Source organism: Monodelphis domestica, chromosome 1, assembly GCF_027887165.1.
Source record: "Monodelphis domestica isolate mMonDom1 chromosome 1, mMonDom1.pri, whole genome shotgun sequence".
In the NCBI taxonomy this organism is placed as follows: Eukaryota; Metazoa; Chordata; class Mammalia; order Didelphimorphia; family Didelphidae; genus Monodelphis; species Monodelphis domestica.
The window spans coordinates 20,931,680-20,947,209 of NC_077227.1; the positions used below are offsets into that span (position 1 = coordinate 20,931,680).

Consider the following 15,530-nt stretch of genomic DNA (forward strand, 5'->3'; position numbering starts at 1 on the left):
GTGGTGGATTGGCAAATCACACACAGAACTTCATCAGATCCCGGAATGAGGGGGAGCTCGGAGGCCGTCTAGTCCAACCCCATTTTACAGATGAGTCAACTGAGGGAATTTTGCCCGTGGTTACTCAGGATTTGAACCCAGGTCCTAAAACTCGGCTGCTGGGGCTCTTTCCACTGTACCAAACTGTAGTGGTAGTATTGGTGCACCAAAGATGGCAATGGATGGAAACAGGATGGGTTCATTACCTTTGGCCAAGCAAGCGTAAGGAGACTTCAGAGCACGCATCAGTGAAGAGTTTTAACACAATTTATTTTTATGCTTAAATAATTAACTAGATCATCCAGTGTGGTTTTTTTTCATACATATGTCATTAGAGCTATTTGTCAATGAATGCTGTTTTGATATGAATATAATCAACAAATTAAAATATTTCACCAAAACCCAAATAAAAATGCCCCTTAAAACACAGCAGCCTTAAGAACCTAATATTACACTGTTAGAATGGTTACAGATGATTGGCTTGCTGGAAGATTCTACATGTGAGTGCCAGTACACAAGACGGTAATAATTTTACAGCGTGCTGCCAGTCTATGAGCTAATATTTTCTGTTCAGTTCATTTGTTTTTAAATACCCCAAACTTGTGCTTCTATTGAGCACCAACCCATCTCTAAAGCTGCAAGCATTAACCCCCCTTTGTAAGCAGTAACAGTTAGCATCCCCCCTCCCCAGAAAGCAACTACGGTAGTCTTTTTTTTTTTGTTCCTTTTTTTAGGTTGTTTCATTGAAAAATTGGCAACAGCAACAAATAGTAGATGAAGGGTGTTGTGTTTACAGATAAAATCTCCTCTTTCGTGTCGCGGTATACTGTAGTGTTTGCAAAATTGGAAAAGATTTTAATCAAAATAAGGTGATACACATGCTTCAAAATATTAGTACTCTGCAGAAAAATTTTCACAGAACTACAGAATTCCTCATTTTGGGAATCATTTAAATTTGCAGCAGATTTTAAAGATTTTTTTAAAATCAAGCTAGCAGTTTTTGCATATACAAACATTATAATTGCTAATATACAATGAAGATGCCCACTCCCACCCATCCCCGGCCCCAAGTCTCCCCGATAGGTGAAGCCCCCTGGACCACCTATTCTGTTAAATGCATTTGTGATATTTCGTTTGTGTCCTAAGAGGCAGTGCCTTATCCATATTTATTCTATTTTTCTGTTAGAATTTATACAGTGTTATTTATTTACAGCAAAACTATCGATGTTTTAAAAAAGAAATAAACAGTGTTTATGCCCTGACAGTTTGGGTCCAAGAGAAATAAGGCGAGCTGCTGTGGGGTTAGCCATCTGAGTGTCTTTCAGTCACTTCTGTCCAGTCCAGTCTGGCCACAGGAATTGGGATCTTTTGTGATGACGTCAAACGAGGCTGGTAAGAGTGTGGTCAGTGTCTTGTGTGTGTGCTGCATCACAATGGTGCGCTCTCCTCCGATCCCGGGAATGAGAGGGGATTCCATGCTCATGCGAAATTAAAATGTGCGGGGCGTGTCTTTTCTTCCCTTTTTTTTCTTTTTCTTTCTTTCTTTTTGCTCATAAACCATGCGATTAATGTGTGCAAGCAGCAAACACGCACACGCACGCGCACACACACTCATCCACACACACGCACACATTCTCCTCGGTGGATTTCTAATTCCTGTTGACTTTCTTCCATGGTTCTCTCTCTTGAATACTGGCAGTAAAAGCATATACTCCTGGGAAAGATAAGAAAAACAAGCAGTGAGAGAGAGACAGACAGAGAGATAGTCAGAAAGAAAGTGACAGAGAGACTGAGAGATGGAGAGATAGAGAGAGTCAGAAAGAGAGAGATAAAGAGAAAGAGAGAGAGGAGAGAGAGAGAGAGAGAGAGAGAGAGAGAGAGAGAGAGAGAGAGAGAGAGAGAGTGACAGAGAGAGACGGAGAGACAGAGATAGAGACAGAGAGAGAGAGAGAGGAGGAGAGAGGGAGAGACAGAGACAGAGAGAGAGAGGAAGAGACAGAAAGAGAGAGAGTGACAGAGAGAGACAGAGAGATGGAGAGACAGAGATAGAGACAGAGAAAAAGAGAGAGAGGAGAGAGAGAAGGAGGAGAGAGGGAGAGACAGACAGAGAGAGACAGAGAGAGAGAGAGGAAGAGACAAAAAGAGAGTGACAGAGAGACGGAGAGATGGAGAGACAGACAGAGACAGAGATAGAGATAGAGACAGAGAAAGAGAGGGAGACAGAGAGAAAGAAAGAGAGAGAGGAGAGAGAGAAGGAAGGGAGAGAGGGGAAGACAGAGAGAGATAGAGAGAGAGGAAGAGACAAAAAGAGAGTGACAGAGATGGAGAGGTGGAGAGACAGATAGAGACAGAGATAGAGATAGAGACAGAGAGAAAGAGAGGGAGACAGAGAGAAAGTGAGAGAGAGAAAAGGAGGAGAGGGAGAGACAGAGAGAGGAAGAGACAGAAAGAGAAAGAGTGCCAGAGAGAGACTGAGAGATGAGAGACAGACAGACACAGAAATAGAGAAAGAGACAGACAGACAGAGAGGGAGTGAGAGAGAGAGAGGGTGGCTTTCCCTCATGACCTTGTCTTAGGTCTCATTCAAAGTCAAAAGAAAAACCAGAGAATGAATATCTGCTACCACATATATTTTACTTAATAAGATCTTTTCTTGGTCTAATGGCATGGGGTTAATAATGTTTTCAGACAACTAATATTTCTATATTTCTATATATTATGTACCATATATTCATAAATATAATATAAACATGCATACATGTATACTTATATATACATATTATATATGCATATATATATGCTCTAGAAAATTTCTAATGATGAATCAACATATTAAGACTTGGCAGAAAAATTTTAAGACAAGCGTCTTGGTGAAGGAGGAAAATTACTGGCCTGGCAGCTACTAATCAAGGACTCATTCAACACTAGGATGGCAATTTCCACTCTGATTTCAGAATCCACACCACTGTGGATGGCTGGAGATGTGTCAAAGAGCGAAGGTGACCTACATGGACATGGGGTGGTACAACCCTGCAGTCAGGAGAGAGCTCATGCTGAGGAATCCCTTTCTTGAGTTTTTGTCTCTTCCTGGCATAAGCTTATTAAATCTGCCCTACAACAATGCTCTGCCTCTGGCTTTTTCTTTATGGAAACATCATTCATTTCCTCTCCTATTTGCGCCTTTTATACTCATGCGCCAAGGTTAAGATCTTGCCTGATATCATTTTAGATGAAAAGGGAGGCATTTTTTCTGCTGCTGGAAAAACGGAAAATATTTATATCTACAAAACTGATGAGAAACGTTCTGAATATTTAGAAATCATCATTATTAACCACATAGGACAGGGATTGGTTGGATGACCCAAAGGATAAGAAAAGATATTTGTTCAAAACGTTTTGGCCCTACTGATGTAAGCTGCTTTGCATTTATGGGCAATATTCTTTCAGTGGAAAAGGACTACAAAAATACAATGTTGCATGTAAAAAACCCCAAACAAACATGCTTTCCTGAAAGCCCGAGCTGAGTGCCCTGTTACTTGTTTGAGATGCATGATGAGTAGTAAAACATCCAAATGCTTTTATGAAACAGAAGAGCCATTGGATGAAAAGGTAGGATCTGTCCAACTTGGGGTCCTGAAGGAAAAGAGCAAACTGTCTTCCCTCGCTGCAGACAATGCTAGAGAAAGAGCCAGTTGTTTTGACCGTTTGCTCAATAGGTTTTATGTAGCCTTCAACTCTCCAAAACAAGAAAATCATTTTGAGAGAGCCAGGGCAGATAGCAAGCCATTTCTTGTAGGTAGTTGGGGGAGGACAGACACTTTCGTACACTGCCTGTTACTTGGGAAAACGTGCTAAATATGGAAAAGAACACTTCTCCATTTGTGCTTCGGGTGGGGGTGGGTGTTTTCACTTCTGAAATCTGTTGTCATTTTTCCCATTTTGTTTTTTGAAGCCCAAGGTGGTGTGCCACCTCCCGTCATGCCAGAATTCAGGGCATCTGGCCAACGGAGCTGCCTTAGGATACGTGGTCCAGCCCAGTCACTGAGGGACACATACACAGAGCTGAAGCACTTTGGAGCAACATGGGGCTGGCGAAGTCTTTACTGGGGCTCCCGCTAAGGTATGCATTAACAAACCCATGGAGATGTCGCACTAATATTACTAGTGTTACAAGAGAATCTAAAGAACCAGTTTCAGTTTCTAGTTCCTGTTTTATGCCTCTGGATGACTGTATATTTCTTTGCATGGAATCCCATTAGAAAATCAATATTTTAGCGATCAGTTGTGAGCAATAATCCTAATGATTAACTGATTGAAAAATTATGCAGGAGAATCAGTAATCAAGAATCATATTGTGAGCAAAATAACAAGGAAAATCCTCTGAAATGCCTGGGGGAGGTATCCTTGCCAAGGCAAGTTTGCAGCACGTCCTTGGCAGCCTGGAATGTGTCCAGATGCTCCCAAGACTGGAAATTTATGACATCTCAGGTGGCTTTGAAGCTACGGAAGTGACCTTGGCTTTTTACCATTTATGGAACAGATACGACATAATTGGCCCCAAGATAAGAACATTTTACTCTCTTGAAGAAGGAAACCTTTTAGAAGAAGATGAAAACTTTGGTTGCTTCCCCCTTGGAAGAAATATTCAGAAGATCGCTGCTCTTTTAAGGGATGATCTATGGACTCTGACTCTCCATATACTATTGACACATGAGCTCTGGTCTGGGCTCCAGCTGAGCTGGGATAGGCCTGGACCCTGACAATTTATAATTTGCAATTTTCTACTATGATAAAATGTCAGTATGGCACAGATAACGGCCTCCCACAATCTATTTTTTGTTTTTACAGTACAGAGGAAAACATCATGAATTTAGATCCCATCAGAAAAGGAAACTGACCTCAGTACTATCGACGAAGAAAGAATTTGCTGAGAAAATGGATAACATAAGCAAGATAGAGGGAGCCAGGGGTCAGCTAGATGGCTCAGTGGAGAGAGCCAGGGCTAGAGATGAGAGATCCTGGGTTCAAATCTGGCCTCAGCCACTTCCCAGTTGTGTGACCCTGGGCAAGTCACTTGATCCCCATTGCCTAGCCCTTTCCACTCTTCTGCCTTGGAGCCAATACACAGTATTGACTCCAAGACAGAAGGTCAGGGTTTTTATAAAAATTAAAAAAAAAAAAACCCAGGCCAACCTGCCTTCCAATGCCACCTCAAACACCCACCGACTGTGTGATCCTGGGCAAATCATTCAATCTCTCAGTGCTTTAGGCAATTCTCTAACCCTGAAAATGTAAAGAAGGTATCAACCTGAACTGATAGAAAGAATTTCCTTACTTGGGAATTCCCTATATATATTACTAAATTCACAGGTCACTACTATCTAATTTACAAGGTTGTTTTGAGGGAAAATAATACTAAAGTCTAGCTTTTAACCTATCCTACAGATGTGCTTTGCAAACTTGAAGGCATGATATTAATGTGGATTATTATTATTGTTATGATTATTTCTTCATGCCTTATGGAATCCTCCTATTGAGAATAAGCCCTCTTCCATCGTCACAGATATGTCTTCATCTCTTTTCCCCTGACTGCACCGAACACTAGCATTCCCAGGATCAAAATGGTGCCAGTTGCCAGCTCTGGGGAGTTAGAGTTGCTCCTTCTCCCTCGCCTTCCTTCCCTTCGAGATTCACTGATTCCAGAATCACCAGATTCAGTCCTCATTTCTCATATCCACTTTCAATTCGACCACCATCATTCAATTTCCTCTTTTCAAGTCTGGGTCATCATTCCATTCTCCAGCATCCTCATCCTCTGGCCCTCCCTACCTCTAGGCCAGTCTCTTACTTCCTTTGATGTAGAGGCTAATATCTGGCTCACAGTTTTTCTCTCCTGCCTCATCTCTTGCTAATCTCCTCCATGATTTCTTTATCTGATCTTCACCATTCTTTGACCTCTTCATCTTCCCCCATTCCAAATGGGTAGACCATTGAATATTATCATCAACTGGAACTACTGAAGAGGCTGAGACTCCCACGTTTTGACTACAAACTCCCTACAATCCGACTCCCCCTCAAGCTTGAAGAATCTGGTCGTTTTTCCTGTGAACATTTCAAGCCCTTTCCTGTTCTTCCAACCCATCCCATTAACCCTTTCTTCCTGTTAGGATTCCATATCTCAGAATTAGAAGGAACCTCAGAATTCTACTAGTCCAAATCATGGCCGAATGAGAATCCCTTCTACAATATACTCAACAAGGAAGAGAAAAATAGAGGCAATCCATCCTACTTCTGGACTGTTGTTGAAAAGTTTAGCCTTATAGAAAGTCTAAATTCTCTCTCCTAGGTCTACCCTTAAGGGTCAAGAAGAACAAGCCCAAATCTTCAATGTGACAGTCCTTTGAATACCTGACGGCAGGCAGTATTCAAGTTTTCTCTTCTACAAGGCAAATATCCCTGGCTCCTTCAAGGGATCCTTATGGGACATGGTTCATCCTGGCATGTGGAAGATCCTTCACTTTCCCCTTGTTAGGTATAATAGGACTGGTGGATTTTTGTGAGTAGGGTTTGAACTACGTGGCCACTAAAGTCTCTCCCAACTCTTGAATTCTATGATTCCATGGTTATCAGTGCCCTTCTTTAGAAGCAGCATCTACCTCTAAAATGTACTCTATGGGGCTGCTAGGTAACTCAGTGGATTGAGCGCCAGGTCCAGAGAAAAAAGATTCTGGGTCCAAATGTGGCCCTGGGTAAGTCACTTAACCCTCATTGCCTAGCCCTTACCACTCTTCTGTCTTGGAATCAATATACAGTATTGATTCTAAGACAGAAACTAAGGGTTTAAAAAAAGAAATGTACTCCAGGCATGATATGATCTGACCAAAGCAGAATACCACTGGACTATAACCAGTTCCTCAATCCTGGCCTCTCAGTGTTGTCCTATGTTATCTTGGGGGCCGCCATATTATACTTGTTTACTCCTACCGAGCATTGGTCCAACGAAACTCTTTATTTTTTCCCTACATGCCTTCCCTCCACTTGTCCTGTGGATCTTGTTTGTATGCAGTTATTTGCATGTTTTCTCCTCCATTAGATTGTAAACTTCTTGAGAATAAGGACTGTCTTTTGCCTTTCTTTGTATTTTCAAAGCACAGTAAGTACTTAACAAAGGCTGGTTGACTGATCCAGCTGCCTGCTGAGTGGACAATGTCCTTGTCTTTTGACTGGTATCAGCAATAGTGATTTATTTTGGGGCCATCTGTCTCCCTACAAATGAGGCCAGTGGCTTTAGGGCAGTCAATAAATAAACACTATTAAGCACCTACTGTATGCCAACGAATGTGCTAAAATGAGTATAGAATCAAGAGTTGAATCTGGATTTCTTTATTCCTTCAATAATGGCAATGAGTCATCTAAATTCTCGGGTCCCTCAGTTTCCTCACTTGGAAATCTCTCACTTTGAATCCTTAAAAACCACCAGTCAACATTCTAAGGATCTTTCAGTCGGGCTTTGGATGGGAAGCAGTGAGTTTTGTAATCAAGGGAAGAAAACCTAGACATCATTGGAGACAAATAAATGTCCATATTTTCAATTATTTTGAAAAAAAAAATGGCTGCCCACACAAAGGCAGCCAGTTGAGCTATTGAAGCTCTGACAACTTTACCAGTGTGTTGATTTTTCTCTAGGGCCCCCATTCAGCATTTTGACATTACAGGCAATACTCCTGGGCTAGAATCCTGGGAACCCTCAGGGAAAGTGTCAGGTTCCACTTCAAGTCTGTCTGCTCTGTTCTTGCTATTCCTTCATGGAACTCCTGAGGCTACTTTTTACTTTCAAGACTGAAATTGGTGCTGACTTGGTTTACCCTCTGGTTCTAACAGAGCACAGTTGTTCAGCTCTGCCAAAGGGAGAAACGATATTCATGGGGAAGGTAGAGTTGGGGTTGAAAAGAAAAGAACTCACGGAGTCCCTCTGAAGGACAAAGCAATTCTATGGCGGTTCAGACAACAAGAGATACTTATGAACATTCCAGTTGAGTCCATTCAAAAAATGGTATCATATGGGGCAGTAAGAGTTAGGCAATAAGCATCTATGAAGCACTTATTGATATGGGATGCAGTATGAGTGGATAGTGGGGCACAATGGATTGAGGCTGTAGTTAGGAAGATCTGGGTTCAAATTTTGCTTCTGACACTTATTTTCTGTGTTACCCTGGGCAAATGACAACCTCTTAGTGTTCAGGCAACTAAGATGATTACTTGCAAAGAAGATGCTAAAGGAGTTTTCTCATCTGGGAGTTTCCTCTATTAATGAAATCACAGGTCCAGTTCCCGTTCGTATTCTTATTATGAACAATAACTTAATTGTGTAATAAATGACATTGTACAAAATCATGCCACATATAATAGCAGTAACAAATGCTCAAATGAAATGAAAAGGGGTCAGCTAGATGGCTCAATAGATTGAGAGCTATGTCTAGAGAAAGGAGGTCCTAGGTTCAAATCTGACCTCTGAAACTTCCTGTGTGACCCCCAGCAAGTCACTTAACCCCCATTTCCTAGCCCTTACCACTCTTTTTCCTTGGAACCAATACACAGTATTGACTCTAAAATGGAAGATGAGGGTTATTTTTTTGAAAAAAGCACAAAGGGATCTCAATGAAAATTTGATTTGCAGTCAGAACTAGTTTTATTTCAGTAGAAATTAAGCTTTTGACTGCTGGTCTACAAAAATGCCAAAGGGCAAATTGATTCAAACCATTTCTTAGGAATTATGGGTGAGCAAATTTAGTCTGTTGCCTGCTAGATTTTACAAGGCAACTAGATCTGTCTGCAACAAGCAGCAGATCCCTGAAAGAAGAGAACTACTAAGAAAGCAGCAATTCCATCTCTTTGGACACATATCATTTGTTCTTAGAGATGTGTGTCTAATTTGGAAGGAGACAGTTGATAAGCTGTGAAACAAATGACAGACATTAAAGGGCTCAGATGGTAATGGAATAAATATGTGAGCACTGATATGATTGAGTGAAGTCATAGTAATATTGTTTTGCTTTTCCTGGAAAAGAAGAATCAAGAGAAAGAAAGAAAGAAAGAAAGAAAGAAAGAAAGAAAGAAAGAAAGAAAGAAAGAAAGAAAGAAAGAAAGAAAGAAAGAAAGAAAGAGAGAGAGAGGGGGGGGGAGGGAGGGAGGAAGGAAGGAAGAAAGGAAGAAAGGAAGAAAGGAAGGAAGAAAGAAAGAAAGAAAGAAAGAAAGAAAGAAAGAAAGAAAGAAAGAAAGAAAGAAAGAAAGAAAGAAAGAAAGAAAGAAAGAAAGAAAGAAAGAAAGAAAGAAAGAAAGAAAGAAAGAAAGAAAGAAAGAAGAGAGAGAGGGGGGGAGGGAGGGAGGAAGGAAGAAAGGAAGAAAGGAAGAAAGGAAGGAAGAAGAAAGAAAGAAAGAAAGAAAGAAAGAAAGAAAGAAAGAAAGAAAGAAAGAAAGAAAGAAAGAAAGAAAGAAAGAAAGAAAGAAAGAAAGAAAGAAAGAAAGAAAGAAAGAAAGAAAGAAAGAAAGAAAGAAAGAAAGAAAGAAAGAAAGAAAGAAAGAAAGAAAGAAAGAAAGAAAGAAAGGAAGGAAGGAAGGAAGGAAGGAAGGAAGGGAAGGGAAGGGAAGGAGGGAGGAAGAAAAAAGGAAGAAAAGGAAAAGGAAACTCAATGGGAAGATTCCCTATCACATATTCAGTGGAAAGCTCCACTGTGTCCTCTTGTAGTGGTAAAGTGGGGTCATCCCATTCATAAAGCTTAGGGTGGTAAATTTCAAGATGGACATTGACTGACCGTTCACCGTCCTGCTGTTATGAGTGGCTCTTCTTTTCCACAGGGCGGATTTCTTTCTTTGTCTTCACCTTATAACCTTCTCCCTGCTTTAAAGAGAACGTACTCATTAAGATTTTATGCAGACCAAGTTTGGAGCTCCCCTATGAGTTCCACAAGGCTGTATTAGGGTAATTAAAAGCAGTTTCAATCACTCCATCAACTCCACTTCCCAAACCATACACAGTCTGTTGCCTTAGTGGTTTAGCATAGCTTCAACAAGAGGGGAGAGAGTACCATCAAAATGCCAATAATGTATGTTTTACTGCAAGCACTCTTTTAAAGTGAGTAGGTTAGTGTTGAAAGGAAAACTCCTGGTACGCTCTTTACGTGAGTAAATTGGGAAAAAACCATCACTAAAGCTCCTAAATCTTGACAAATTGTGTCTTCTGGAGTAGACCTAGTAGAGAAACCTTTTCCTATTATGGTGAAAAATAACTCAGTAAAATGCTAATTAAGAATAAGTAGCACGGAAAGATGAAGCAATCTGCCATGTAGATTTGGGACATAATCTGACCCAGCACCCCCAAAGCACACGGGATTATCAAAGCCTTCCCCAACTTTCTTTTTATTTTATTTCTTCCTTAACTTTAGATGAGGGTTCTTTTCCCGGAATGCCAATTTTATTTGTTTCTTATTGGTTTCTTTTCCCCCTGGCTCTAGAGACCTATTATTCATCAGAATGGGGAATTCAGGGTCTCAAAATGACTTTTACTATTATAATGTTGCACAAATTCTGCAATCGACAGCTTTGTGCAGGGCACTGAGAAGCTGACCCTGAATATTTACTCAGGGTTGCCCATTGAGTAGTTCTAAGAGGTAGGATTTGAACTCAAGTCTTCCTGATTCTGAGGTGAGACTTCTAGTAACACAGGGCCTCTCACCAAATGGCATGTTTCAGAATAACTCACTTTCTACAATATTGCTAGGGAAAATTTAGTCATTTATTCCCCCCAGTCTTCAGTGACAAGTTCACTGTTCGTTCACTGTAGAGTCAATATAGCCTTCCCCGACCTCCTTTAGTATTTATCATTTCATCTGCATGGGGACAGTATATGGAGAAGCATTAAGGATAGATAAAGAGCTGCCTTTGGAGTCCGGGAGACCTGGCCCCAAGTGCTGCTCCCTCTGGCATATCCTGGCAGAGTGAACCTTAAAATCCTTGTATCTCAGTCAATTCCCCAAGACAGGACTTCTTAATCTCCTTTGTCGGACAAATATTCGTAGCAGTATGGAGAAGCTTATGGACCTTCTTCTCCAAATACTATTTATAAATGAATCAAAGAAAATAGAAGGGATGACAAAGAGAGACACGTATATTGAAATATAGTTAACCAAATTTAAAACCCAAACCAACAACTTAAATTCCCAGACCTAAGATTAGGACTATGTAAGACCACAAGTTGAAGAAGTTTCAACATGTGCAATGAGAAGGGTTTGCCTTCTTGGGATTTCCGTATGAAATCTCATTTCTAGGAAGCTGAGAAAAAGATGGCGCCATGAGAAAAGGAAGGTATGAAAGGAAGCCATGGATACAGTTTAACTGAGAAATGGGGCTCCACTTTTCTGTGGCAGGGAGAGAGGCCAAGTTCAACTGTCAGGTGCTTTGAAGATGGAGCGTCCATCCATCGGTCTTTGTTTGTCCATCCATCTCTGTTTGGTTTAACTTATGCGGTAGGATGCTTCATATCATTCTATCTACCCTTGGGAATATAGAGGGAATAACACGAATTCAATTCAGAATTTACTAGCACTGAAGTCCTAGTTTCTTATGAAACTTATGAAACTCAGGATTTCCTTTTATGTAAATTCCGAGTAAAAGTTGCTGGGGAAGAAGGTGCTAAGCTCAATGGCTACATTAGCAATTAATCAATCAGCCTGATCTTCGCCAGGAACTATCCTAAGCACACACAAGAACAGCCCAAACAACTTAATGGAAATTAAAAAGAAAAGAATTCCATCTTTCTGTCTTCAGCTGGAAAGCAGATGGAATTCTGGGAGAACTTTCAGCAAAAAGCCCATTCCTGCTTCCCTTGTCAAAGGTGCAACATGACATAGGTAAAACAATTTCATTCTGCCACACCAGGGATGCCCAGTCTTTTAGTCACATGGACAGGTCATTCACACAGCCTTTAATTAGTCCTCTGGTTCCCCTCCTTTTGGCCAAGCGCTGCCATTACCATGTCATCAAATGTCCACTCTTGTGGTAAAGCGATACGTCTTACTACTTTCCGCGTGATCTGTGGGGATCAATAAGGGACAAGAGATTTTTTTTCCCCCATTTACAAAGACAAAACAGAAAAAAGAAGTCAAGCAGTTTCTTGGAATGCACAAAATCTGAGCAGTATAAAACTCCCAACAGCCATTACTTTTCTCGTGATGATGGTGCCTTCTTCATCAGTAAACTGTTCTTCTGTCACAGACTCGCTGGGAATGTTTTTTGCTTCCTCTCCCTAAAGAACGTGGCATAGAGGTTAGCAACCGAACCAATTCGGTACTCTGTGAGGTCTACATCACTCCATACGCCAAACACATGCGCTGCCAGATTTTTAAGAAATAAGATAGGAAAGAAGATGCATTTAATGCTCCAGAGGAAAAAAAAATATGAAGCCACTGACCCCATATTTATAGCACACAAAGTGGTTCTGGGAAGCCACTGATTGAGCACTGGGAAGATCTCCCCACTCTGTAAGCATCATGGAACATTTCAGCAATGTTAGAATGTTGAGTCTGGTTACATGACTGCAGGCAGCACTGAAAACATGCACGTATTAGCCACAGAAAGTAGGGATATCAAATTGGGTGGGGGCACAAAATTGGAGAATGATGAATCTAGAGAGGTCCTTAGAAACCCACGAGACAACCAGACTCAATACACAGAGCTGAGAGAGACCGTAGAAATCGGGGAGCTCCAACCCCCTCATTTGGCAGACAAGGGAACAGAGGTCCAGAAAAAATGAGTCATGATCTGTAGACCGAAAGATCCTGGGAGAATTGGGATTTGGTCCCATAGTTCCTGACACCCCCTCCATCCCACTCTCCTGCCACCATGCCTCATTGGTAAAGGGGAGAAAACGTCGAACAACTCCAACTAGAACTGGAGTTTGAATCATGCCTTTGAACAGAAACTTTACTGTCGTTGTGATAAGTTAGTCTACGATACTGTAAAAAGCTGGTTTTGTATTTTTTTTCTTATAGGATGTGGTCCTATTGATTTTTTCACTTAAATTTTTTTTTCTCTCGATGAAAAGTACATATTAAGCTGAAAAGAGTCAGAACTAAATAGGTTCTAAAGATTCCAAAGAAAACTTGTAATGGTTTCAGAAATTGTATCCTGGGAATTATTTAACCTTTGAATGACTATTACTTTTTTACTTTTTTATTTTATTTTATATTATTACTTTATTATTACAATGGACATTTCTATATCCCTACAAGGTGGCAAAGTGCTTTACAGTTATGGCGCTCAATGGGCATTTATTACCCATCTACTATGTGCCAGGCCCTTTACTAGGAGCAGGGAGTAGAGAGAAGAGAAAGGGTAGGGGAGAGCAGGATTTAGAGACCCTGACATTGTACTACACGGTTTTTTAAGTGAGTCACTTTGGGTAAGACCTTTTATTGCTGTGACTCTTCTTCATGAGATGACCTCCGATGGCTCCTTCCAGTTCAAAATCCTAATTTTTTGAAGTGTCCCACTATGGTTTAATATGATAAAACTAGGTAATTTAGACACTAACCATTGGTTGTGTGCACATATGACTCCTGAGGGTGTAGGGATACCTTATCTAATCTCGGGGTAATTGGGGATCCCCCAGGATATTTTTCTTCTCCGGTAAGATTTCAGAGGATGACTTATTTTCTCTTGTATTATTCTAGAAGTCTTTGAAAGAATCCACTGTCCAAGGGCAAATCTGGAGCACTGCCTCCTTTTATTTATTTACCCTTCATAAAAATCAGCACCCAGCAAATTCTACTGCTTCCAGTATGGAACCAGCTCTCGGTGAGTAATCCCTTGTAAAGTCAGCTAGAAGAGAAACGTCCCACAGGTGACCCAGGTGTACAGATATGGGTGTGGATGTAGTCCAAGCCGGATTAAGATGTAATTTGGGAACTATTTATCAAAATAAATAAATATACAATCAAACAAGGATAATACATTTGAAAACTAGGTTGCTATGTGATTGCAGGGATCCTGATGGAGAGATTAGATTCTCATATATATGTATATATGTATATGAGGTATGGAGGGCTTGTCGTGCCGACTCTCACCTGACACCCAGATCTCACTGGTGGCTCCCAGTAGCTGCTAGCATGAGGCAGCGGCCACACCCTGGGCAATGGCTTCAACAAGCTGGCTAAACCTTGTGAGGGTAGCCATTGGGTCGTCATCGACCCCTGGTGAACCAGGGCTTTGCTCACCCAGCATGTGAAGACTGCTTCGGTTGAACAGGCAGAAGAAACCAATAAGAAGGTTCAACGGCTGAGAGGGCGATGCAGCAAAGCACTGTGGAGTGCTCAGGGCGTGATGGAGCACAAAAGACAACATGGCCATCCAATGCAGCTGAGGAAGTCTCCAGGTGCAATGACTTTTTGTGCCACTGGACCCAGGCTTCCAACGCCAAGAGAGTGGGACTGTCTCTGTGCATCGACTTTTCCACTTTAATCTTCATGCACAGGTGTCTTTGTGCACAAAAACGCACAAAAACAATCGTCATCCTCGGTTACCGAGAGACTACAATAATAATAATATATATATGAAATATATAATAACTGATGTTTCATATATAGATATATAGGTATATAAGTATATATAGGAAAAGGAAAGGAATCTGTCCATGAGGATCCCTGTGTGTACATACACACACATACTTATACACATATGTGTTTATTTTGACACACATATACACACGCCCATATTTGCATATCTAGGAATACCATCCATTATTTTACACAGAGCTTCATTGAAAACCATCCTCACTTCCCCACATTCTCTAATCCATGACATCAAAAGGGATATGGGAAAGGCCATTTGGCCAACTCTAGGCTGGAAGAAGCAGTTCACTGGGGCTTGGTATGTTCAAGGACAAAGTCCAGGTAGTCTCTAAATGGAGCAAGATCCATCCACGACATCTTAAAATGGAATTCTAACAGCATCCAGGTTTGGATGACTTTAGGTTTCTTATGGCCAAGTGTGCCTCTCATCCCCTCCTGATCACTGTCCAGTTTCACATAAGATACAAATGTAAAGAATACATATATATATTCATATAAAAGCATATACACCCCCCAAACACATATACATATAAAGTTGACTTGACTTTCCTTCTGGCACTTCCCAGGACTCCTCCATTATTTTTCCATAAGCCTGTAATTAGTGAGTGAATGCCTCAAGCTGGAAGTATAAGAAATAGGGATTTGGGACCAGGAAGAGAAGGTTGTATTCTCCTTGCGTCCTTGGGCAGGCATTTTGGGACACCAGCCCAGAATTTCATTAAGTACCTCTTGCTTTAAGACGGATTAGTTGCTCATGCACTCTAGCACACCTTGACAAATATGCGTAATCCACTCGCCGATGCCTTCTCAAGATACTCCATTCTTGCCAAAGGTCGCCCATTGGCCCAGATGGAAACACCGCCATGG

At 41.1% G+C, this 15,530-nt stretch overlaps 1 protein-coding gene across 11 annotated transcripts in view; it reads right to left on the reverse strand.

Annotated features, from left to right (window-relative positions):
- Positions 1-288: 288 nt before the first annotated feature.
- Positions 289-15,530, reverse strand: part of ANK3 (ankyrin 3) — a 754,092-nt gene continuing 738,850 nt past the window's right edge. For 7 of the 11 annotated variants that reach the window (XM_056795855.1, XM_056795804.1, XM_056795810.1 and 4 more), the window contains 2 exons: positions 9,852-9,937; positions 289-1,753 (listed from right to left, as the gene is read on the reverse strand). In XM_056795855.1, the coding sequence (XP_056651833.1) occupies positions 9,869-9,937 (69 nt within the window). In that variant the 3' untranslated portion in view covers positions 289-1,753; positions 9,852-9,868. Of the gene's footprint in view, positions 1,754-9,851; positions 9,938-12,067; positions 12,128-12,256; positions 12,341-15,530 lie in introns of all 11 variants that reach the window. The other 4 variants (XM_056795799.1, XM_056795832.1, XM_007478282.3 and 1 more) reach the window with 1 other exon arrangement.